General features: G+C 24.6%; 7 protein-coding genes and 2 long non-coding RNA genes across 18 annotated transcripts in view; 3 read left to right on the forward strand and 6 right to left on the reverse strand.

Annotated features, from left to right (window-relative positions):
* LOC106790781 (protein lap4) overlaps nucleotides 1–7,518 on the forward strand; it is a 40,470-nt gene extending 32,952 nt beyond the window's left edge. For 2 of the 9 annotated variants that reach the window (XM_014755932.1, XM_014755934.1), the window contains 9 exons: nucleotides 1,991–2,488; nucleotides 2,891–3,002; nucleotides 3,123–3,179; nucleotides 3,268–3,382; nucleotides 4,975–5,080; nucleotides 5,245–5,358; nucleotides 5,508–5,633; nucleotides 5,855–6,055; nucleotides 6,890–7,516. In XM_014755932.1, the coding sequence (XP_014611418.1) occupies nucleotides 1,991–2,488; nucleotides 2,891–3,002; nucleotides 3,123–3,179; nucleotides 3,268–3,382; nucleotides 4,975–5,080; nucleotides 5,245–5,358; nucleotides 5,508–5,633; nucleotides 5,855–6,055; nucleotides 6,890–7,165 (1,605 nt within the window). In that variant the 3' untranslated portion in view covers nucleotides 7,166–7,516. Of the gene's footprint in view, nucleotides 1–1,990; nucleotides 2,489–2,890; nucleotides 3,003–3,122; nucleotides 3,180–3,267; nucleotides 3,383–4,974; nucleotides 5,081–5,244; nucleotides 5,359–5,507; nucleotides 5,634–5,854; nucleotides 6,056–6,391; nucleotides 6,487–6,889 lie in introns of those variants that run through there. The other 7 variants (XR_001382115.1, XM_014755931.1, XM_014755930.1 and 4 more) reach the window with 7 other exon arrangements.
* A 2,620-nt stretch (nucleotides 7,519–10,138) lies between these two features.
* LOC106790784 (33 kDa inner dynein arm light chain, axonemal) lies at nucleotides 10,139–11,918 on the reverse strand. The gene is made up of 6 exons (XM_014755941.1): nucleotides 11,672–11,918; nucleotides 11,349–11,507; nucleotides 11,139–11,271; nucleotides 10,931–11,076; nucleotides 10,668–10,865; nucleotides 10,139–10,597 (listed from the first exon to the last, which is right to left on the reverse strand). Exons 1-6 carry the CDS (start codon nucleotides 11,762–11,764, stop codon nucleotides 10,562–10,564), a joined length of 765 nt encoding a protein of 254 aa, XP_014611427.1. The 5' UTR covers nucleotides 11,765–11,918; the 3' UTR covers nucleotides 10,139–10,561.
* Nucleotides 11,919–12,179: 261 nt separating this feature from the next.
* Nucleotides 12,180–14,220, reverse strand: LOC106790783 (alpha-2-macroglobulin receptor-associated protein). Its single transcript, XM_014755940.1, has 7 exons — nucleotides 13,695–14,220; nucleotides 13,460–13,601; nucleotides 13,198–13,368; nucleotides 12,998–13,108; nucleotides 12,797–12,911; nucleotides 12,568–12,724; nucleotides 12,180–12,464 (listed from the first exon to the last, which is right to left on the reverse strand). Exons 1-7 carry the CDS (start codon nucleotides 13,896–13,898, stop codon nucleotides 12,261–12,263), a joined length of 1,104 nt encoding a protein of 367 aa, XP_014611426.1. The 5' UTR covers nucleotides 13,899–14,220; the 3' UTR covers nucleotides 12,180–12,260.
* Nucleotides 14,221–14,253: 33 nt separating this feature from the next.
* LOC106790789 lies at nucleotides 14,254–16,975 on the forward strand. Of its 2 annotated transcripts, none has more exons than XR_001382117.1 (5): nucleotides 14,254–14,437; nucleotides 16,055–16,160; nucleotides 16,257–16,395; nucleotides 16,550–16,645; nucleotides 16,758–16,975. It is a non-coding gene; the product is annotated as an uncharacterized LOC106790789 (long non-coding RNA). The 2 variants fall into 2 exon arrangements; XR_001382118.1 differs by lacking the exon at nucleotides 14,254–14,437 and adding an exon at nucleotides 15,954–15,977.
* Nucleotides 14,848–15,834, reverse strand: LOC106790786 (protein cornichon). Its single transcript, XM_014755943.1, has 4 exons — nucleotides 15,669–15,834; nucleotides 15,421–15,489; nucleotides 15,071–15,327; nucleotides 14,848–14,986 (listed from the first exon to the last, which is right to left on the reverse strand). The coding sequence occupies exons 1-4, from the start codon at nucleotides 15,747–15,749 to the stop codon at nucleotides 14,962–14,964; spliced, it is 432 nt and encodes a 143-aa protein (XP_014611429.1). The 5' UTR covers nucleotides 15,750–15,834; the 3' UTR covers nucleotides 14,848–14,961.
* LOC106790788 lies at nucleotides 16,699–17,846 on the reverse strand. The gene is made up of 4 exons (XR_001382116.1): nucleotides 17,832–17,846; nucleotides 17,552–17,645; nucleotides 17,323–17,439; nucleotides 16,699–17,082 (listed from the first exon to the last, which is right to left on the reverse strand). It is a non-coding gene; the product is annotated as an uncharacterized LOC106790788 (long non-coding RNA).
* Nucleotides 17,847–17,941: 95 nt separating this feature from the next.
* Nucleotides 17,942–19,621, forward strand: LOC106790785 (protein canopy homolog 3). Its single transcript, XM_014755942.1, has 4 exons — nucleotides 17,942–18,204; nucleotides 18,450–18,576; nucleotides 18,656–18,790; nucleotides 19,123–19,621. The coding sequence occupies exons 1-4, from the start codon at nucleotides 18,075–18,077 to the stop codon at nucleotides 19,457–19,459; spliced, it is 729 nt and encodes a 242-aa protein (XP_014611428.1). The 5' UTR covers nucleotides 17,942–18,074; the 3' UTR covers nucleotides 19,460–19,621.
* Nucleotides 19,622–19,668: 47 nt separating this feature from the next.
* On the reverse strand, nucleotides 19,669–20,255 carry LOC106790787 (28S ribosomal protein S33, mitochondrial). The gene has a single exon (XM_014755944.1). It carries the CDS (start codon nucleotides 20,166–20,168, stop codon nucleotides 19,842–19,844), a length of 327 nt encoding a protein of 108 aa, XP_014611430.1. The 5' UTR covers nucleotides 20,169–20,255; the 3' UTR covers nucleotides 19,669–19,841.
* A 720-nt stretch (nucleotides 20,256–20,975) lies between these two features.
* LOC106790782 (inositol-3-phosphate synthase 1-A) lies at nucleotides 20,976–24,407 on the reverse strand. Its single transcript, XM_014755938.1, has 7 exons — nucleotides 24,215–24,407; nucleotides 22,798–22,970; nucleotides 22,436–22,703; nucleotides 22,077–22,331; nucleotides 21,734–21,976; nucleotides 21,544–21,652; nucleotides 20,976–21,469 (listed from the first exon to the last, which is right to left on the reverse strand). The coding sequence occupies exons 1-7, from the start codon at nucleotides 24,329–24,331 to the stop codon at nucleotides 21,090–21,092; spliced, it is 1,545 nt and encodes a 514-aa protein (XP_014611424.1). The 5' UTR covers nucleotides 24,332–24,407; the 3' UTR covers nucleotides 20,976–21,089.
* Nucleotides 24,408–25,422: the final 1,015 nt, after the last annotated feature.

Raw genomic sequence — 25,422 nt, forward strand, 5'->3', positions numbered from 1 at the left:
TATTAACAGAAAAATAAAATCTCTATCTCACATATATTATAGAATTTAACGTACCATGAACAGAAGTGATATTTTCTGAGAATCCCTTGTTGTTAATGGTGACTATTATATATATCCAGGATGTAAACATTTGCCATATACAGGATATATTTAACTTTTTTTCTTAAAGACATCACACGTGTTTATAAAATGATCAATTAAATATGTACAGTGCATCAAATCGCACAGGTCTATATTTACAATAACACTTTGAGAAAAAAAAATTGATATATATATATATATATATATATATATATATTATAATTATATAAATCACATATTATGGATACTATGCTTGATGTACAGAAATGACGTTTTTATATCATTAGTAACGTAGTTTAAAAACATGAAACATTTAAAATCTTTATTTGATTATTTGGTATACTATCATGCAGAAAAAAAATAAGGCAAATTAGTATAGTTTATTTCTCAAAAAATGTATTAATTTAATTTATTATTACCTCATTGAATGATTAGTAGAAATTTTATTGAATCATGTTACTAAATTTGTATAATTTCAAAATTACTCTATTTTATAATCATTATTTCTTATAAAAAGTTTTATTTTTTATACTATAGATATTAACTTATAGTCACTGGAAAAAAATAAAGTATTTCCATATCATTGACAGAAATAATGTATCCATAAATAACAATTTACAATTACATCATAAAATGATCATGTACAGCAAAAAAAAAACAGAATATGAAAAGAAAGAAAATTATTGTATTGTTTATAAGACACATGTTGCATGTAACACTTGCATTCATTCTGAATTAAAAGTGCTAATTCTCTACGATGTTCATTGCTACAGTAAACTCATATCATTAATGAGGTATAAATCAGTGTACTGTAATTTATAAATTTTCTATAAATGTTATATGTTGAACATAATTCTAATGGACCAGATGTTTATATATTATTACAGAATATAAAAATAAGATATTTATCTATTAATAAAATGAAAGAGGATGTTAAAGCTCCTGTTGATTGATATAGAAGCACAATTAGAACAGTGTTTTCATATATCGATGCATAGGATTATTCTGAAAATGGTTATATTTGTTGTATTTTAATAACTAATTACAGGCTAAAGTGATAAATAAATTCAAGCTGAATAACATATTAACTAACAAGCAGTTCCTGGTATTGAAATATTATTTTGAATCATTTGAAAACATTTATGTTGTTTCAGAGCATCCTATTAATGCATTGATATGATTAAAATTAAAATGGATAGGGTACAAATATTAAGAAACTTTAGAGAGAAAAAAAAGAAAACTGACTTTTTCATATTGAGGGAAAAGTATATGAAAACTGCATTAATTGTTGCAATAATAGTACAATGAAATCACACTATTGAGTGTTTAAAAGAACAAGAAAAAAAAAAAAAAAACATGAAATGAGTAGGTTTGAAACTGATTCCTTTTTAATTCTAACATAGATTTTGTATGACATGTAGTGTCAAAAATAAATCTGTTTTTAAAGTATAAATATAAACTCTATGACTATATACCAAATTATTTATTAAATGCACAATTGCATATTGTGCAATGTATAGTAAAACTTTGAAAATAGCATTATATTCTTTTGGCTACTACATATATAGCATATATTTATTTGAACGCACACGATATATAATTTCTTTAGTTGTATAAAAAAAAAGAAAAGAAAAAAAAAGAAGAAAAAAGCACATATGCACAATTTTGTTTACAAAAACATTGTTATACAATAAAAATAATATTTTTGGCATATGTTCTTACAATTTTCGTAAAATATGCACGTACATTTACGATTGTAGAAACATAATTCTAATCACGCAATATATTTTAAATTTCATAATTTTTTTTTTTGGATTTTGTTTTAACACATCATTTTCATTAGATTTATCTTATCATATCTTAATATAATGTCAATTATACTAATATGATTTTGGTCTTATTTATTCAGTGGAAAGTACAAATTGGAGGATCAATGGATCGTTCTTCAACAAAATCTCCGGTTTCTACTCTTACTACAACTACAAATTTCAATCGCTCTGCTTCTACCCAAACACTACCTTCCCCAAAAAAGAAGAGTTCTGCAGTACCTAAACGTAGCATTACATTTGCTGATCTTCCACCAGTTTCTAAAGAAAGCACAGTTAGTGTTCCCTTCTCGCCTACTGTAAAATCTAAATCATTATCCAAAGAATCATTCCCATCCATGCATGAAACTTTTCTAACAGAACCACAACAACAACAACAACAGCAACAACAACAACCTCAGATATCTTCCTATTCAAAAAAAATGTATCCAAATCCAATACAAATTACTCAACCACGTTTTCAACTTCCTCCTACACCTTTGACTGCTCCTGAATATATGGGGAAATTAGGTTCTTCTTCAACTTGCTTTAACAAACGACAGATAGCACGTTCTGTTGATGGAAAGGTTCGGGTTGAGGAGGTGGGTTTTGTAAGCATGTGTAATTTATTAAAACTAATGTACTCTGTTCTAATTATGAAATATTATTTACAAGGAATATGTTTCATTCACCATTCAGCTTATTATTGCATCAAATTTTGTTTGTGATTAATGGCGATATTACCAAAAAAAAAAAGAAAAAAGAAAAAGAAGAAAAATGTATAACACATCGAATTTTCTATTTATTCAAGATCTTAAAAGGCTACTGCATAAAGATTATTCTTGATTTAATATGATATGTACAATAGTATATAAAATCAATAATTTTGATTTCTCAAGTGATAATTTCTAATTATTCAAATATTTTATATCATGTATCTTTAAAAAATATAATATAACATTATTATTATTTTCTGTTTTTATTCATATAAATTTTATAAACAGCTTTCACCGACATCATCTCCATCACCGTCACCAGTAAAAATGTCAGTCAGTGATAAGAAGAAATTGTTTGAAAGTGCCATGGAAGAACATCTTAAGCCTTCTCCTAAACCAGGTAAAAAAAAATTATCGTAGCGAAACATTTTAAATACATTTCAATCGTATATTATAAACAATAACAAATATTTTTAATTTTCTTTTTTTTTTTTTTTTGTTTTTTCTTGATTTTTTTCAGAAAAAGTATTTAGCTTTTTAAGTCAAGACGAAGTTGAAAAGATGAAACAAGAAGAAGGTAATTCGATATTGTGTAAAATAATATTTTATTCATTTAATTAATATCTTTTTAATTTTGTTATTCTATATATTATTTAATTTTTCAGAAAAGAAAATTGCGACATTAACAAGAGATGAATTAAAATCATGGGCCCAATTGGATGAAAATGAAGGTCTTGAAGATTTGGAAGATACGATAGATCAGGATAACAGGCGTCCTAAGTAAGCCATATAATGTATCCATTCTTCGCATCTTCACGTTACGTTTTCATCTACTCTTGTCCTGTGTATGAAACATTTAACATTGGAAAAAAATATTTTAATTATTTATCATTATCATTTTTCATTCAAACTCTACATATACAGTATCTATTAAATTCTTGTTCCAGTGTATAGATTTTGCACTTTTTAGCACTTAGAGACAAAAAGGCAGTATTTCCTGCTTATTTTTTAAGAATTACATACACTTCTAAAGTATACGAAAGCACATGCACGCATATACACGCATAATATGATGCACCATTTTCAAGATACTTACTTCATACTTGATTTATTACGCTTGTATATAAAAATCTAAAGTATTATTATTATTATTATTATTATTAGTATTATTATTACTAGTATTAATCATTCAACTTATTAATTTTATGATTATTATTATTATTATTATTACTACTACTACTATAATTATTAGTATTATTATTATTAGTATTAATCATTCAACTTATTAATTTTATGATTATTATTAGGATTACTATTAGTATTATTATTAGAATTATTATTAGGATTATTATTATAATAACACACACACTCATTTGTCATAGAAAAATGTACACTGGTAATATATTATCATTTATTTTATAAGCATTGAAAATTAGATAGCTACATATATTCTTAAATGATGCAAGGTTGTAGGAATTTCCGAAAATGAATTTTTATAGTTACATTTTTTTATATATACATTATAAAATTCTTCTTATAATAGAAAATAACAATAATAACAGAGAATATAGGATTACACAAACAGTTAATTTATCTTATGATAAATGTATAATCGTTTTATATTACATTTAAGAATATCATCTATTTTACATAAACAAAAAAAAACATATGATTAAAATCTTAACTTTGTACATGTTCGTAAACTTTAAGTGCTTAAATTGTTGCATGCTTTAAACAAAATAATTACAGTACGGTCGTATTTCTACTATGTAATGCTTCTTAAATAATAAGGCATATTGGCTTATGAGCTTAGAAATTATTCTAGGAAAATAGTATATCTTAGCAAAATAAATATTGCTTACACTTACCGAAGCACTTAGTGACAATTCAAATTGTAATGCATATATATATCACTAAAGGATAGTAGACGGAATATGGGTTTAAAATAAAAAGTATGCCTTGATCATAAGAAGCATGCTTAGGGAGTTTATTTTGTGCAATAAGAACAACAATTGAGAGATTCTGCAGAATGAATTAACACGAATAATTATTATTAAATTATATAATATCATTAATTGAATTATATTTACTAGAGAATATAATTCATCTTCAATGCCACTTCAGAATCAATCGGTTCTTAATCATTAGAATTTTAATTATAGATAGAGATCCTTATCTGCTGTAATATGACCGGCAGAATTAATTTTTTACTTTTGAACAAAATATTTGTAAATATGTAGTGTATATTTTCTCTTGCCTTTGTGTATCGTTTATCGCTTTTGTAATTTTTTTTTCTTTTTTGTATAAATAAACATTAGAATATATTCAGACACGAATGTAATTTGTCAGCGTGCATGCTCATTACCTTACAGTAGCAGACTGAGTTCGCGAAGTTCGGTCGCTCTTCTGCAGAATATACCAAGCACAGTGAGGACAGCAAAAGCAGAACGTCGATTGAAGGAGAGAATGATACAAGAGGTATTACGACAAAAATACCCATTGTAATGCATGTACTATTATTATTTCTTATTTAATGCGATTATTATAATCAAGATTAAAATTTGATTTATTCTATAGAAATTATAGGGTATTATATTAAAAAGCAATGTTTAAAGTATACGTTATTTTCTTTTAATCTTTAGGGCTTGATTTCGGATGAAGATGAAGAAAGCCATTTAACTCCCGCTGAACAACGAGCCTTACGAGCAGAAAAACGCGCTGCATGGAGGCAAGCTCGTTTAAAATCACTTGAACAGGTATAATAATAATAAAAAATAATAATAATAATAATGTTACGTATATATATAATGATTTTCATATTTTATTAAAAATTATAAATTGTATATAAACGTTTGTTATATGTAATATCATTGTAAATACATTGAATAGAAAATTTGATTTATAGGATGCTCTTCAGGCTCAAATAGTTATTAAAAAAATGAGTGAAATGATGGATACTACGGATAAAGCTGAAATGTTGGAAGATAGGGCAGATCCTTATCATGTTTCTGATCAAGAAAAGATCACCGAAGTAAGCATTGGGAATGAGATAGCTTTTAACAATTGCAGTATCTAATAACTCTTTCTTCTTAAGCAGTATTTAACACCTCTTTAACTGTATCATTAGTTGTGTATTAACTTGGTTATTTACTAATTATACTCATATGTGCTCTCATCCGTCTAACACAATTGAATTATGAGAACCAATGGTCATGTTACTACAGTGGTATCTCGTTTGTCTTACTATCATAGTTCACTACGTTACGGCCGTCTAGCGCAGATTTTCCTAAACTTGCTGTCCGCAGCAAAGTGGGTCCTCCTAAAGAAATACGTGAATCTGAGAAAGTAGTGGACGAGAAGGTCACTCGCCGTACTGAAGAATATGTGGATGAGGTGACAGGTGAACGTCGTGTACGAACGGTCGAATACGTCGAGAAGCTAATTGAGCGACAGGTACTATGATTCTAAATTTAGCACAGAATTCATGCACCAGATTGTTTCATAAATATACCTACCATTGGACAAAAATGAGATGGGCACAATATCTTTAGAGCACTATCTTTTTCAATCATGTTTTATTACAAATATCAAAACGAAAGGTAGATGATAGATAAATAAAATAGGATAAATATTCACTGGAATCATATGCCTATAGACAAACTATATGAAAACGTTTGAATTTAATATTCATATGATCTTCTTACACATGCATGCCTTTGAATGTTTTAAGCTTAAGCATATAAAACATGAGGGGTAACAGTAGTTAATATTTCTATTTGCTGTTCCAAGAAACCAACTCTCACACTGGATTTGCAACCTGCACCACCTTGAGCAAATGATTTCATTTCCACAGTTCACTAACAAAATCTTCTTATATACTATTGGTAATGCTCGTTTTAGTTTTCTTACATAACACCTTACTAATTTAATTATTAACATATATGTTTCTTCTTTTTAGATGCTTATTATAATAATTATTAGCATTATTTTATATTATTTTCTTTTTTTGTTTTTATAAAGATAAAAATGCAAAATTGTTTTACATGTTAAATGTTTTATGTGTTATACTCGTTTTTGATTTTCTTTTCTTTTTTTTTTCTTTTTTTTTTTTAGAATATTATCTGTTTGTGTTTAATTTATGTCTATTTTAGAATGTTGCTATTATTGTCCACTATATTTTGATGTTCTATTTAATTTTTTGTATAAAATCCAAAATAATATATATACATCAACTTTTTTTACAATATATATATATGTATATATATATATGTGTATATGTATAAATAGGTTGAAACTTTGAGAGAGAAAATTATATCGTTGGAATTAAGTAATGCCGAAGATGAAATAGAAAGCAAAACTGGCACTGGAGCAAGTGATGCTGAAAGTGAAAATGAGGAACTTGCAAGTCAGCGTTCTGTCACAGATACGCTTCAAGAAAAAACTGATTCTCTTATTTCAACTAATGCAACTGAAGGTGCTTCATCCAAGCAAAACACAAATATTATTGTTACTACGACAAAGAAAAAGAAACGAAAACAAGGTAGAAAAAAAAATCGGCATTGAGAGTAAAATAAAAAAAAAAAGGCTCTAAAATATTAATATTAATTTTTAAAAGTTTGCTTAAAAAGAAAAGACATAACAATTATTGTATTATAATATTGTTTTTCAAGTAATTCATATACACAATTTCTTAATCTCATATAGTTAGATCATTGCATATATATATGATCCAATGATTCCTGACTTATTAATGTATAATCTTTCATATGATTAATTTATAACATGACTATAATACGATTAAATTACTTAATTTCATGAAATTTTTATCATTTAAAGATCCAAGCTATTATTGTAATTCTGATCACATATATAAGTTCAGGAATCTCTGGTATAAATTATCATGCGATCTTTTTTTAAGACGCGCGCCTTTAACATTTTCTTTTTTTTTTTATTATTATAATATACCATTATATATATATATACTTTAATCGCGCGTATATAATTAAATGTCATTGCAATTATATTTATTGGTACGTATTGTTTAAACGTATCACTGTTAATATAAAATGCCAAGAATTTACAAAAATAAGTTAATGTAATTCATTAGGTGCATTGATCATACTTAAACGTATTTTCATTGTTGATAAATTATATTCATGTAATCCAAAAACAAAAAAAAAAGGAATTTTTGCTACTTTTTTATATGACTATTAATTGTAATTACATACTTATATATGTATACAATTTATTAGCAATCTAGATTTAAAAAATCTGGTGCATTTTTATAGGGGTACTTTGTATACAATATATACATAAATCAATGAGAATATGTGCATATATATTGACAACATAAATATTGATTTATAGTTAATTATTTTGAGTTATATAAAGATCAATAATGAAATTTATTAATGTTTGAGAAGAAATAAACGCATATATGTAGATGTATGAAAGAAACCAAATTAAAGCTTGCAAATAATATTTCAAATGCATTGATATTAATTTTTTTTTTTGTTATCATTTATATAAAAGAATAATATTATTTATTCGTTATTAATCAATTATATTAAAATATTAATATTATTCTTTATATTTACAAATGTAGTACATTCCATTTTTAAATATGTTAAAGATCAATGCGATATGATAAAGAAACAGATTAATGCACTGTTATTAACTATAAAAGTCCTACTTTATTTTTGATACAAAATTCATATTCTAAATTTACAGGTCCAAATAGTTTAAATGCAACTACACATTTTCTTAAACTTATTTATTTGATAATATATGTATAATTGCAAGAATTTCGTATTAGTGGTGGTATTTATTTACAGTCATTAGATAGATATATAACAAACTTCAATTTTGCACATCTCATATGCCTGAATATGTTCAAGCTCATTATATACGTAATCAATTTAAAATGTTAAAAAGAAAAGATTATAAATCATATATCATATAATGTGATTTATATATATAAAGTATTCTATTTATTTAGATATAATATAAGTAGATTATATATTTACAAATTATATGCGTTCATTTAAAATAATTTCACAAAATATATATACACGAAATTGACATTTAATATAAAAGAATTATAACAATTATATATTCATAGATTTGATATTCTTAATATCAAGTATTTTTATTCCAAACTTTAATTTGATTTTATATATATATATATTTAGGTATTATTAGTAAAGACTAATAAATACATAATAATAATTTATAATTTAAATTATGTAAATTATATTTATACAAATATGATATATTTTTATGTTTCTTACTATTGTTTTATAAATATATTTTCAAAACAGTATTTTTATTAACATATATTAATAATTGAAAAGCAGGACAATATATATATATATATCTATTGAAATAAAATTTCTTTAATTTAATTATTCTTCGAATTTGATATATATTAATAAAGTTCATTATTAGATTGGAATAAAAATACCGTTAGTATTATTTACACACCGTTACTTATTACTATAAATTGTATAATTAATGAAACAGTTAAAAAGATAAAGTAAAATTATCTTTATAGCCGAAATATTATTATTTAATATTGTTTATATATGCATATTATTTTTAAATTCAGTTATTTAGGTCGGTGATATCCCACATAATTTTATGTTAATGCAAATATTAATATAAGCGAAAATGTGCGTGCAAATAACAGAAATAATGAATATATGAATAATGAGTGCAAGTGCGATTAAGAATAAGGGACCAATGACAAATTCATTTATCATTGAACTTAGTGTAAATCTGAGTATTGTTCCTTCATTATTACATTTTAAAATAGTGAACAATTTTTACTGTATTATTGTTTAAGTGCCAATTCTTAAAAATTTACCTAGAATAATTTAGAAGAAAGAGCCTATAGAATTATACGTATTATCTATCAATAATACATATTAAGGAATTTAATAGTATTAACAGTGCATCTGTGGAATCTCAAAAATAAAAATAATTGTCATTTCTTCAAGTACTTACATTATGAAATAAGCGATTTTTTGTATAAATTTGCTATTCATATTTACATTGAAATTGATTTTTGAAATGTATAATGTAAAAACGATCTGAAATTAATGATATACATTTCTATATTTTATATCATTTGATTTATTAATATCATGATTTTTCTTTTTAATCGCAGTTAAATTATATAATGAAAAAACTAGCAACTTAATAAAGTGACACCTATAATATATACAAAATATCATTTAACAGTAATATATTTTAAGAAGGAACAAACAGAGAATTTGTTAATAAGCTTTTTACAAAAATGCTACAATAATTATAATTTTTGTAAACGTGATATTTCAAAATAATACTTTTGTCAAACTTTATATATTTTGTTTTAACAAATTGATACAATTAAACACAACTTATTTATACAAATAAAGTATGATTATAGTTAAATATTAGTTATTATTTTAAGTGCTTAAAATAAGAGAAGAAATTAGTAAATTTCATTAATACGTAAGTTATATCAAAGTATATTTATTTATAAAAAAAAAACATTAATTGTATTCTCTAATAAAAAAAAATCGATATACATTTTATAATATTATATAAACGAATTTGTAAACGCAGTATATCATTGATGAACAAAAACTTATTAAAAAATAGTTTGTATTTATCATAATATAAATAGTTATATATTAATTTTAAATATATTTATCTTTAAAAATGTCATATATATATTCCACGATGTCTTAGTTAGTTGTATAGGGGTTTAGAACAATACACCACATCCCAGGTGTATTCAATCGTTTTCAAGATATCGAAAAAATTACCACAGGAAGTGCTGCAGGACTATTAATCATAAGAAACCACCATATGCGAGTGATGGGTTCTCGTATTTTCATATGGAGTCCTAATTGGACTTTGTAAATATTTTATCATGATGAATGTGTCATAAATAATTGTAGGTATGGTTATTATTTATTTTCTTGGCGCTATAATACCCTCCAATTGAGTCTAAAAAATATAATTAGTCGAATATAATAAACATATATGAAATAGATGATAATCATAATGTATTCTATACCTTCAATTGCAAATTCGTTTTTTTCAGAAATTGAATTTCTTCCGTGTATTTCTTTTCTTCTGCTTCTCTTAATTCCGCAGATCTTCTTTCTGTTAAATCAAATTTGTGCCTCAATTCTGTCAGTGAATTTTCTAATTGTATTTTTTGTTGTCGTAATTCATCCGCAATTGCAACTAAATCTTCTTTGCCTTGTTCAGCCTAAAATATAATAACACATAGTTATTATAAATAATTAAATAATGTAATAATTAAACAATGTATACCTGAAGTGCTTTTCGCATTCCAAATGCAATACTACTCTGATATAAAGTTTGATAAGCAGCCAGAGTCATTTTGATTTCATCTCTTACTCTCAGTAATAGCAAACCACGCTCAGCACAATTTATTGTAACTTGTCGTATCAATTCGTCTACAAAAATTTTTTGTTATTACTTCATTATTTTTCTATAAATTGAAAGAATAAAAACGTACCAAAACATTGCGTATAAAGTTCTCTGCGTACAGGACAAATTCCAGTTTCTCTTGCTTGTCTCTGTTGCAATTTCATATCAAGCTGTTCTTGTAGATTAATAACATCCAATCTTGTAGCAGGAGTACTTGAAACCTTGTGTAAAATAAATTTATAAATATTATAATATACTTATTATGGAAAAGTGTTATAATAATTAAATTTTTATATACTTGCTGCGTCCAAATTTGTCCATCTTCTTCCCATTCTTTAGGCGGTAAAATTCCATTTAAAATTTCACCAGTTTCACGACGTACATCAGCTGTAGGAAGAGTTGTTTGAACTTTACAAAGAGTAGAACCTACTTTACCCAGCATTGGCTCTTTGTGTACCTGATTAAAATTTAACTTAGATAAAAATGAGATTGTGATATTAAATATTTTATTTAATATACCTTGATATGAAAATACGTAAAATATATATTTTACATTATATTTTTTTAATGTATAAAAATTATATAAAATATGTTTATTAATATATAAAACATTATTATTACTTTTTCTGGATGAGTTGTAACCAAAATAGGATTGTCATATTTAACAAGAGTATCTACAGCAGGAACAATACGTTCTTTAACTGATGTTGCCATTATAATAATATAATTAAATCTTTACTTTTATAAGTGTAATTATCAAGATTACGATGTTTAACTCTTTTTCGATGTGGTACCAAATGCACATAGCTAAGGAAAATTATCTCCATAGAAACATTGATATAACAGTAAATATATTCACATTTCAAATTGATATTAACATTTATATTTTCATAATTAGATATGATAATAATAAAAAATATAATTATTATACGCTAAAATTTGTATAATAACAATTCGAATAGTTTATTGCAATAGTTAATAATTTTACAATTATTGCTATATGTGTTAATGGACAGCGACCACTACAAAAGTATTAAAAAATTGTTATTTGCAATATATATATATACGAGTATCTATATTAAAAATAAAAAATTTACAATACATTAAAGATATGTACTTCTATTAATTATATACCTATATTTTTATTGATATTTATTCAAATAATTATTAAAGGAAATATTGTAGAAATTATTTAAAGATCTCATAAAAATTATAACTCTGTATGTTTTTGCATGATTCTTGTCTCAAGTTCTGTATGAAGCTTTTGAACTGTTCTAGCATGTTTCTTTATATGTTGTTGCGAGGTAGAATTATCCAAATCGTAAGATTTTCCTTTGCGTGCAGCTTCCAAAGCTGCTTCTGTATGAAGATGTCTTAACTTGAGTAATCGTGACTCGTAATGTAAAAGTTCTTCCTAAAGAATAAGAAATTTGTTAAATTGTCAGAGTACTTATCAGCAATAGTATTATTTTGGAAAAGGTAAATAATAAATTAAAAAACATTTTGATCTTATTAACCTTAAGAGAAGCAAGTTCATCGGGTGAAAATTTGGCTTCTAATGCAACTCTCCAAAGTCCTTGTACTTTTGGTTCAATAAATTCTTTATGATTAGGCCCTTTAGCTGTTAGCCTATCTAAACGATCATACCCATTTCTAAGCTCCAAATGTTTTTCTCTAAAATAAATATAACAAAATGAATTATCAATTGATAGATGTTAAATAATGATCTTTTTAGAAAATTCTCACTTAAGTAAATTCGCTTTTCCTAAATAATCCAACTTTTTTCCAGGTACATTATTATTTGATAATTGTTCTTCCTCTTCTAACACATTCCAACTGTCTGGCTTGTCAAATAAACTATCTGTAAGATATTAATATAAAATATATAATAATAAACATTAACGTGAAAATAAAACAAGAATATTAATACATTATAAAAATACGAACTTTCGTGCATTTCAGAATCTCCAGCTTCTATATCTTTTAATAAGCTCATATATTCTTCTACTTTATCTTGATGATGTTCAAATTCTTCCTTTAATGCATTAAGTTCTTCATCTGAAATAAATAATTAAATGCAATCGTAAAGATTTTTTTCTAATATAATTTTTACCATTTACAATGAACACATTGTAAAATATACATACGAGTAAAGCCTGCTAATTCAGCTTTAGCCCAAAGTTTATTTAATCTAGAATCTTTAAACACATCCTTGGCAACATAATTGCTACCATCATTAAGGGCTTTATGTCTCTTAAGTAACATTGGATCTTCTGTATCAGAAAAATATTCTAACAAACCATATGTACTCATAATTCCTTAAAAACAAAATATTATAAATTATAATAGTAACTCTGTTTCAATATTATATATTTGAAACATACAAATATTTGATATATATAAAATTACCAATTAATTTCTTTCTCAATGTAGCTCCTTCCAAACCATCTGGATCCTTTCCATCAGCCTTATAATGTTTATATGCTATTTCTTCTTTATCATGGATTTTTAAATCGCTAAACAACGATTGCAATTTAGGATCTGTTAAACGCTACAAAAAAGCACACACACAATAAATTATTTAAAATAAAACAAATCTTTTATTCTATCTGATAATAACATAATGTTTTCTTTTTACACTAACATTTTTTGCTTTGACCCATATTATATTTAATTTTGACATTCGAAATGGTTTATCTAATTCTCTTAATGACGTTGGAAATTCTAAAATATCTTCAACTTTAGGTTCATTAGCTTTGGCAGAATATTTGTTAAGTGCTGCACTTGTATGCATTAATATAAAACAAAAACTTAATAAAAAAAGCCTTTGTTCTATAGACACAATCATCTTGTATGTATCGTTTTCTTAGAAAATAATATATCAATTAATATTATATCACTCTTTTTAGAATGTATCTTTTTAATAGTACAACAATTAGAGAGCTACGTGAAACGTAATTTATATATACAATGCTTTTTATTAATTAAATCTGTTGAAATATTGAAAAAATATTTAACAAATTGAATTTGTAATTGAACAAATTATTTGAACGAAACCAACAAATACATTAATACTAAACACTTTTGTCTATAAAATTTTAACATTCACTTCACTGTAATATTATTCTATATCCTTCTGTATCATCCTGTATCATCCTCATACGTGGTATTATTGTAAGAATTACCTATATATACATATACATATATATATATGTATGGATGCATGTACTGTCCGTTTGAAATTAAAAGTCTTGTTTTTGGTGGGGGTGTCATCCGCGAATCTCATTGGTCAAAATGGTAACTCATTGTAAAACAGTCTTGAAGATGGTGTTGTACAGTGAATGAGTTATCTCCTGGATTATAATAAATGAATAATATTTATTTCAGGTGAGTCCAATTAATTAACGGGCTTTTACTGCATTGGTAACAGAATGATCCATGGTAAAGAAATGTTTGCGCCATCTAGAAATTTCAGGAATAAACTAAAACAACCCTTCAAACAAAAATGCATATTTAAATTGCATAATAAAATTATTTGAATAATTATTTAATTATCTAAATTAAAATGTAATTACAATCTAAATTAGAATTTCAAATCGATAATATATATGTTTAGTTAATCTATTAAATATTACATTTATTACTTCGTTATATACCTGATTTGATTTTTGTTTTAAATTTTATCTCATTAGTACAAATTTACTATGCAATAAGAATATTATAGAAAAGTAAATAATATATTTCTATTTAATTTTATTAAAAAAATGTTTATTATTAACAAAATGAAAGTAACTTTCCTTATACTTAGGATATTATCCGTGTTGAAACCAGCATCGGAGTAGCACAAAAGCTGTTTAATGCCATTGTAATATTAAAGTAAAAAATTATGCATAATGTTATGCATGCTGATTTCATTGAATCAATGAACTTATCATACTACAAAAAATTCATTGAATTATTAATATAATTATAAAAATTTGTATAATTTATATATAAATAAAATGAAATATACAAACTTACCCATATAAATAAAAGAAAAAGGATAGAAGATAAAAGGCTAATTTCACCCATCCTTCTCGTTGAAACATTGCTAAATCATGTGCATTTAATATACTAGTTGGATCGTATAAACCAGGTCCTGTTATTACAGGTCTATTTGTATATCTCCATACATGATATGCTATTAATGGGATATTTAAACATAATGTAAACCATTGTTCACTTATCAGAAAAAAAAAATTAATCAAAACGTGTAGAGCATATTCTGGAAGTACAAGCTGAAATGAAGAAAGAGAGAGAAATAAACAAGAATAAATTTAATATAACAATAAATTTTCATATAAGATAATAATAAAGTATACACAGTTTACCGGATTTAAACTATTACATTGATCAATTGGATTTTTCTGTCCAGATTGTAGTTCATCAAATGCAATGACCTAAAAAAAAAAAGTACAGATCGTAAAATTTAATAAAAACAATTTTATTTCAGAAAAAGGAAAGTTATCAAAATAATTCCCATAGGTTATGTGATTAAATAACATTAGTTAAAAAGATTAAGTTAACTCAGAAATATTTCTGACATAATATATGTTATATATAAAATTGTATAACGTACATGAAATATTACAAAAAATATTAAAAATGCATCCACAATTAAAGCTAAAATATATGAAAAAGCGGCCAAACTAAACGCCATTGTATTAAATTCGATATCTCTCGTTATTCAGCACGTCCATATAAGAGCACTAGCTTACTATACAATGAATTCATAAATCGATTAATTGCGCGGGAAATTTCAGCTAGCCATTTGTAATGATTTAAATGTTTAAATAAAAATTGTACATTTAATTCGAGATATATATATATATATGTTACCGTGAAAGACCGAAATTGGTGAATGTAAAGATTAACGTGGTCGCTTGGCGTATGTTCGAAATATTAATATATAAAAATAAAACCAAATATTCCATATTTTACCGACGTATTAGTTACGTATTTTAGTTTACCCGATACTCGGAGGATAACCATAAGACACCCAATGGATTATCAACACACTGCAACAACGGTTTAAAAAGAACCTACGTATATTGCAAGTAGTTTTTGTACGGTATGTAATAAGATAATTTTATTAATAAAATATATGAAATAAAATAAAGTGACAATATTTCAAAGTTATATATAAAAAATAAATACTACTTTTTAGGTTAACTGTAATGAAGATTAGAAGAACTTTGAGAATAGATACAATTATTCTTGCTACTCTACTTGGTGTAGTTAGCAGTTTATACATTTGGGCACCAATATTGCAAGAATTAAATATTCGTAGTGAAAAACAAAAACAGGTAAATCATTATAAATATATTGTATTATAAAGTATTTTATATATATCATTATAGAATTGTATAACTTAGTAAATTTGTATAATCATTTAAAAGTATTATTCAATATCTGTTTATATAATTTTATTAATTACATTTATCTTCTTTTTTTTATCAGTCTAATACAGAAAGTATCAACGATGATGATACCTGGGAAAATGATTAAATTTGGAATCGGGTTTATAGGAATATATCTTTCTATCATAGGAATCAAGTAAGTTTTAAATAATAATTAATTATATAAATAAATATATTAAAATAAAAAAATGATCTATCACTGCTTTATTCCATTAATGTTGGTTAATGAATTCATTTCTTTTCAACAGATTAAAATTAATACCGTATGTAAATAACAAGAGACTAAAAGAATCTGAAGAATTTGCTAATATAATATATAGAAGTGAGTCTAAATAATACATTGTTGTATTAGTATACATGTATATATATTAGAGCAAATAACTTCGTCATTAAATGACTTCACAAATTTGCAATACAATTATTACATCTATATAGCAGATATTAAATAACAATACATTTTATTCATCAAATTTTCCTCCATAAAAAGGAATATATCGATTAATTACTTTCCAATCCGTAAAATAAAGAAAAGTAAGCCCTGCTGCTGTTCCATATCCCATTACAGATGGCATCCTAACAAATTTCACATAATAAATATTAAAATCAATATTTCGTAATAACGAAATGAAATATAAAGAATTTCAAATTAATAGATTATACTTCAAATATTTATAAAAATTCATTAAACGTTTTGGTAATATACAATATGTGATGTTACATAACTTAGATTATTAACAAACACATTTGACATAATTTTCTTTTGAGATTAAATAATTAACGAAAATTATTGACTGTTAAGTTAAATAAACTTACCAACTTCCTAATATTTCAATGTGTTTTTTGCCAATACGCATTTTAATAAGTGATAGTAAAATTAGGGTTTGCGGTTAATTTGACAATGGTGTCACCTTTTCTTCGTGATATCGATTTCTGTGAAATAGAAAATAGATAAATATGAATATGACAAAGAAAATTTCGTATAAGAGTAATACGTAATACTGATAAAAGTTTCTTGAATATTTGAGAAAATATATAAACGTACATCTGCGATTAAATAAGTCTGAATCTTCAGCCAAACTAATGCAGATGATAATACAGATACTCCATCTGACGGCCTTGGATTGTTATATATATACCTAGATGTACAAAAATAAAAATAATACAATAAATAATAGAATATTTTTGTATTGTCATTATAATTCTATTACTTATTAAATATTAAAATAATATTCTAAAGATGTACATTAAAAATTATCTTGAAATTAAGTCAAAATATATATATATAGTAATAAATTTATTTAAATATTTATATATTTACATACAAATTATTATTGTCCATTTAACTTAACAATTGTTTTATATAATATATTTCGAAAATCTTTTATTTCTGATTGGCTTAAATTCTAATAATGATTTTGATTGTAAATATCGATAATCGAATGATAAGATTTGGAAAGAATTGAACCTAACTGTTCATGACAGTTAAAGTGGATAGATACAGTATTAAATCAAACTATGTTTGGAACGTGTCATTTGATTTTTCTTTGTTTTATTAAGTTTGAATAATGTTTATTAAAATAGGATATATTAAAATGTTTCTTTTATTTTGCGTCACATATTTTGTATTTTTCGTACCATGTTTAGCTAGTAAAGAACTTGAAGAACATGGAGTTAAGTACGCTAATCAATGTGAAGGTATATTATTTATTCTTTTATTATTTCATCAATTATTTTACAAATGTATAATAAAATTAAAATATATAAATTAGTACGTAGATTAAAATGTTTTAATAGTTCAATCATTGTTTGTTTCATTTATGAACATGTATCAGTTCATAAGTATTCTTTGATTGAATACACATTTATACAGCTAATAATTTTAATTTTTGTTTCTGTATAAATCAATATTAATTTCTTTTTATTATATCTTTTTTGTATAGCATGTAAAGTCGTAGCTACAGAATTAGAAGCAAGATTAGATGAAACTGGAAAAACGCATGATGTACTTGAAATTGGATATTCCGTTGATGATATTGCTCCTAAAAAGAGAAAAGAATATAAAAAATCGTAAGTATTAATAATATATATATTTAAATAATGAGATAAATATAAATAATTTATATTAATTATTCTTCTCAATATTTAGTGAATTACGTTTGGTTGAATCAATGGAAAATATTTGTGAACGTATATTACAATACAATATTCATAAAGAGCGAACGGATAGTACAAGATTTGCGAAGGGAATGAGTCAAACATTTAAAACCCTTCATGGATTAGTGTGAGTAAAAATATATCATTTAAAATAAAAGTTCGTATATATCTGTATATATATTAAAGGTATACAAAATACGTTAATATACAAGGTGTTCTGTGACTAGTTGTATAAGTGATGAGAACAGGAATGATTTTACATGAAAAATATTTTAGTTTAACTTTCTGTTATTTCGTAGGGCATTTCTGTGTTTCTTTATATGTTTACAAACATTTTCGATATAATGATATCTCTTCTTCATTAATTCTACTCTTATTTTAATCGAAAAAGTTATAGGACACCTTGTATATTTCATGTATTTTTCTCATAATAAAATTAATTTTTTCTTATATGTATAGAGACAAAGGTGTCAAAGTAGAATTAGGAATCCCTTACGAATTGTGGGACAATCCTTCGGTAGAAATTACTACATTAAAATCACAATGTGAAAAATTACTAGAGAATCATGAACAGGATATCGAGGATTGGTATTATAATTATCAAGGAAAAGTTCCTTTAATGAAATATTTGTGTACAGATAGAGCTCTTAAGGGACAGGATGATACGTGTCTTAAAGAAAAAGGTGATACTAGAAAGAATATTAATAAAAAAGAAAAAAGAAAAGAAAAGAGAAATATTAATATAAAAGATGGAACGGAAAGTAATAATAATAATAATATAAAAGAAGAATTATAATATATAAGTAACATAATAATTAAATGTACATTAGATTTTTTATATAGTTTTTTTTTTTATACATACTTTGTAAGAAAATTATTTTAATTTATTACGATAATTCGTAAACTGTGAAAAATACATCTAATGTAATAGTAAATAATTCAAAGAGGTGCCATTTCTATTATAATTGATTTAGATATATATAAATAATAAAAATCATTTATATAATAATAAATAAACGATGATTTTATTTGTCGTTTTTAAAATCTTGGATGTTATAATTGTTATATATAGTTAATATAGTTTTATATTTATTTTAATTATAAATAGTAGATTTGATTACACTTTGTTTTTTTATAGTTTACATTATTAATGTTATAAGGGATGGCTAAACAAAGTTTTATTTTCTGAGAGGTGGTGGTACCCATTTCTTTTTACCACGTAATTCTCTCAGACGATCATATTCTTCTCTAAAATCTTCATGCTCATCTCTGAATAAACCATAGTCGCGTAGATGTAACATCAATTTGTGTATATCTCTATGTCGAGGATAATAATCTACAATTTCTTTTCTTTTCTGAACAGGCTTTTCACTAAAAAGTTGTACTACTTTAAGTGATTTTTGATTTGTTGGTCTAACAACTTCACCAAAAATACGATTACTCAAACGATTCATACGATTAGCATAATTCGTTCCTACAGTCGCCAATTGTAGATATTTATTCATTTTAATAAGATCAAAATATATCTTTAAAGTTAATTCTTTCAGAACATTGGCATCTATATAGAAAATATTTTTATGACACCATACGAATGCTGAAAAAAAAAAAACAAGAAATATTTAATTTACAAGTAGAAAAATATTAATAACGTTTTATTTTTAAAATATATTTTAAAAGATATTAAATGAAAATAAACACAATGTAATAGAATCTACCTGATATAACCTTAAATATATTTAGTAACTAGTTATATAGTACTAGCAAGTGTACCATCCTTTAAATACCAAATATCACTAAATATTTCTACGAAAATTTTTTGTCTAAAAGCACACACATATTTATTATTATTTTTTAATATTGATATTCAATAATTTACATATTTCTTATTTATATGATAAGATTTATTTCATTTAATTATATCTATTGAAAGGATGATACTAAATAATAAGGTATACGGTAATATCTTATTTGTTTATAACAATTGTTTGTATTAGGGGGACCGGAAAAGCCAAAAATTTGAAAATTTGAATTATTACGACATTACTTTCCGGTCCACATAACATTGTATACAAAAAAAAAGAATATTTAATTTAATTAAAGGTACCTTTATTATTCACTTTGTTATACATGAAAAAATATTAAAAGAATACAAAGTAAAAGATGTATCTTTTCATATATTATAAATTTTGATTTGAATAATGATATATTGTCAATAATGCAGTCCTTAAAATTCTTTTTATTTCGAATAAACCGGAAATTGGGATTAACGGGATTCGGATAAACAGAGTACCTTTATACTTTCTGAATATATATCCAAAATAATATAATATTTATTAATTTGACAAGATTGTTTTTTAATAATATAATAATATATATATATATATCTATGCTTTACTTTTTAGCAAAACATAAAAATTCATATGATATTATGATTGTCTTAAATTAATTTTATATTCCAAAAGCATATTATTTTCTGGTGGTAATGAAAGACATGCTCTAAATAAATTTTCTATAGCAGCACGTTGTCTGAATAATGCATTTATCACAGGTGTACCTTTTGGTACCAATGGTGCTTTTAATAAATATGATAGGATAGAAAGAATACTATCAAAACGTCGTGATTTTTCTTCTCCTTCATTTTCATGTCGGAAGGTAATACGAGAACATAATTCAGCAAGTAATACCAAATCCAAAATGATTGGACTTGCCAATAAAGAGTCCTCACAAGTATTATGTACTACTATAGTATTATGACCACCAAGCATAATTTCTGACATGTATTCATCCATTGCCCTTTTGCTATCACCTACGTATCAAAAAATATATATTAATCGAAATTATTATAAAAATATTATTATAATATTATTTGTAAAAACTTACCAACATACGGAACATATTTAATAACGACACAGTGATCTGGTTTTTCACCAGGTTCGTATAAAATTTGATTAGATTGAACCATATCGTCTACCACGTTGCTTTTAGAAATCTAAAATATATAATTATGTTTGATCTATTTCAAATTTAACAAAAATTAAATTGATTTTGTTTTTTTTAATCAAATTTTTACCTCTTTAGAACGAAATTGTTGGGGAGCCGATAAATTATAACCATCGTTGTTTCCAAGATGATTATAACTTACAATGGAAACTGGTTTTATACCTGCTGATACTAAAAAATCAACGAGAACTGATTTCAATTTAGTTTGGCCAGATTTAAAATCATCACCACCGATAAATGTTCCTTGTCTTTCGGCCAATTCGATTGCACCCGGTACAAAAGTATTTTGCGGTGAACCGTTTATATAAGTGCACTGAGAGAAAAAATATATTCAAGTTTAATATATTATAATATTGAAAATTTTATATAATAGTGTAATTATATTTAATTATTAATTATTTTCTTAATGTTACCCCTTCCAATGCTGCTGCTACTGCGAACATTGTACTCGGACTAATTTCAGGATGATTTTCGTTAATAGCATTTAATAAATTGTCAGCAGTATCATTTATTCCTGGATTAATTGTTGAAAATCTTTCGGTATTCGCAGTCCACAAAATGATAACTTGATCCAAATTTTTAGACATTTTAAATTCCGCAATGTCTTTTCTAATCAAATTCAATTGTCCGAGTTTTGTTTCGTGTATAACATTATCAGCTCTATCTTTCTAAAAAGAAAAATAGAAACAAAATAAAAATAAAAAGATAAGAAATATTTTTCTATACTTATAAATTAATATATTTAAATAAATAAATAAATATATTAACTAACTTGATTAGATGCAATAAAATCAGGATAATATAAACTTTTTCTCGGTTTCATATGGATCATATAAGGTTTTAATTGTTTTTGTAAATTAATGTCTATAACTTCAGCACGTTCCATGGCATCAGCAAGATTCATACTCGAAATATCCCAACCATCAATTTCTATATCGTTTGGATTAACCATTGGTAACAGTGAAGACATTGGTACAAATACATCTTGATTATTTTTACTTCCTAATTTAACTGTAGATGCTTGAAGCATTGAACCATACCTAAAATTCACATAACAAATATAATTTTAATTAATTATTATTTAACAATATATAAATTATATATATATAATTAATTATATATTTGATCATATACCAATTGGCCTTTTTAATTCCAGTTTTAGTTTCCCACGTGAGTTTATGTTTGTTTGCTAGTAAGGCTGCTGTTATGGTTGTACCATTGTTTCCACCCAAACCCACTAACATAACACCAAGTTTCGGTACTTTTATTTGAGTTCTTATTAAAAGTTTCGTCGTTATTGGTTTTACCTGTAATTATAAACCATATTATTATACACGCGTGATTGATAAATATTATGTGTCAAAGAAAATTGTTATTCTACGTTTAAAAATAAATATAATAATAATGTAATATAATATTTTGTTGTGTGTATGAATAAAATTCATTTTCAAAATTATTTCGGTTTGAAAAATATATTAAAATGGAATATGATATAATTATTGTTATTCTGATTTGATTGTTTTTATGCTTGTTAGTATTGATAAACATTAATTTCAATATAATTAAGAAAAGTATTGTTGAAATCATATAACGTTTCAAATTGTCTTAAATAAATTATATTAAATAATCAATGAAAAATAAAATCAAATATATATTTATATAAATGTGCAATTGCATGTAACATTGAAAAATAATATTGCATGAATTCGATAAAGATTTTATTTATGTTAATATTTAACCGTAGAATCGTTATTATATATATATATATACATGTGTGAATCATTTCGTATATGCTAATGCACGTGATCAAAACAATCATTTTTTATTATAAAAAATGAAAGGAATTAAAAACATTTCTTTAAAAATAAATTAATAAAATTATTCTCTCATAAATATTTCCAAATATTCATATTAAAATAATGAATTGTCTTTTACACGTAAATAAAAAATATGCACGATATCTGTAAAACCCGTTATCGCTAACAATTAATGAATATATATATTCGTTCGTAGTACATTTACTAAAAGAATACGTTTTAAAATGTGAAGTAAACGTATAAAAATATCTTACAAATTATTATTATATTTATTTATATATGAGAACAAAAAATAATAATAATTATAAAACAACGATATATAATTTTAATCCGAATGATAATAAACCTCAAACTCATTTAATACTGATATAGTGTATACCTTAGTCCTAATAAAAGATCTTCAAGGACCTTTTTTTTTAAATGTGTGCGAAAGCATCTGAAACTAGTTAGGGAAGGTTAAAACCAGTAGAACACACTCCTAACATAAGTTACGATATGCCGTTCGCATATGTGAAAAATATGTTTAGAATATATCGGTTCGGTTTTGAAAAAGAAATTTGTTTTCGATTAAAAAATTATAATAATTAATTGAACATATTCAATTATCATCTTATTTGACAATTATTCAACATTTGTATAACGATAAAATAAAACAAACAAAAAATGCACATAGAAATAAAAGAGATATAGAAAATAAATGAAATTAAATTAAATATCGATTAACAAACACTTACCGTATACTTGTCGGTATCATCTTTTAACACATTCGCAGTTTGATATTCGTATTCCGATTCGATATAATCTTCGGTATATTTAACTTTCGGTGAATCGATATGAATATTCAAAGCCATTATATTTATTAATGAATTATTACAAAGAAAAATAAACTTCAAAAATATATTGAAAATTTTCGGCACCGCGCACAATTGAATTAATTGAATTAATCGGATAAACTTTTATTATATATTTAATATAATATATTATACGTATATATAAATAAAAACTTGTATGGAATATTCAATGTTACGATCGATCGAACTGGGTGGTTACTGAAGAGACCTTATTCTATTTCTCTGCCCCTCAGAGTATCTATAAACCTATCTATTAACGTGTATCTATTTAACCGGTTATAATATACTATCAATATTAATTTCTATTCAAATTTATTCACAATGATTTTCGTTTGATCAATTTTTATATTAATAATAGAAAATATTAATATAATATTCGATAATAATAATGAAATTATTATTATTATTATTATGGATAGGTTTTTTTACGAACGTAACGATAAAGAAATAACACAGAGTATGGGGAAAGTATTGTATCTAACTTAAAAGCTGACTACGATGTTGAAACGTTAATGTGGCCAGGACAGGCAAGCATGCGCTTTAAAAAGTTCTTAACCGAAACCTCCCCCCTCTAACCCCCTGCCCACATACTCTTTACACCCCCTACTTCCCCCATCGACCATTTGCGTTTGACTGGAACCTATTATATTTGGTTACCGGTTGACTTTTATTAACCATTACTGATCTTTGCACACGTACCAAAAACGTGCCAATACAATGATCTCTTTATTCCGTTTGTGTCAATATAAAAAAAAAAAGAAATATTAAGCAGAAAATTCCAATCAAAAATGTATATATAACGAGTTGGTTTGTTTTCACATTTTAAATTGCTAAACTATGAAGAACTTCCTTATTTAAATTGACGATATTTTTATGATAACGGATAATAATTGATTGAAAGAAGAAGTATATACTTTTTTTATCTAAAAGAAAAAAAAACACACACACACACACTGAAAAGATTCGAAATAAGAGACATTTATTCATTAATACTTTTATCTCTCAGTTTCTTTGATGTATATATATATATATATACATATATATATATTTATGAATAATGAATGAGTAGTTTCTTAAGTATAATATTATTG

This window comes from Polistes canadensis, unplaced genomic scaffold, assembly GCF_001313835.1.
Source record: "Polistes canadensis isolate GaletaPanama2010 unplaced genomic scaffold, ASM131383v1 scaffold_260, whole genome shotgun sequence".
NCBI lineage: Eukaryota > Metazoa > Arthropoda > Insecta > Hymenoptera > Vespidae > Polistes > Polistes canadensis.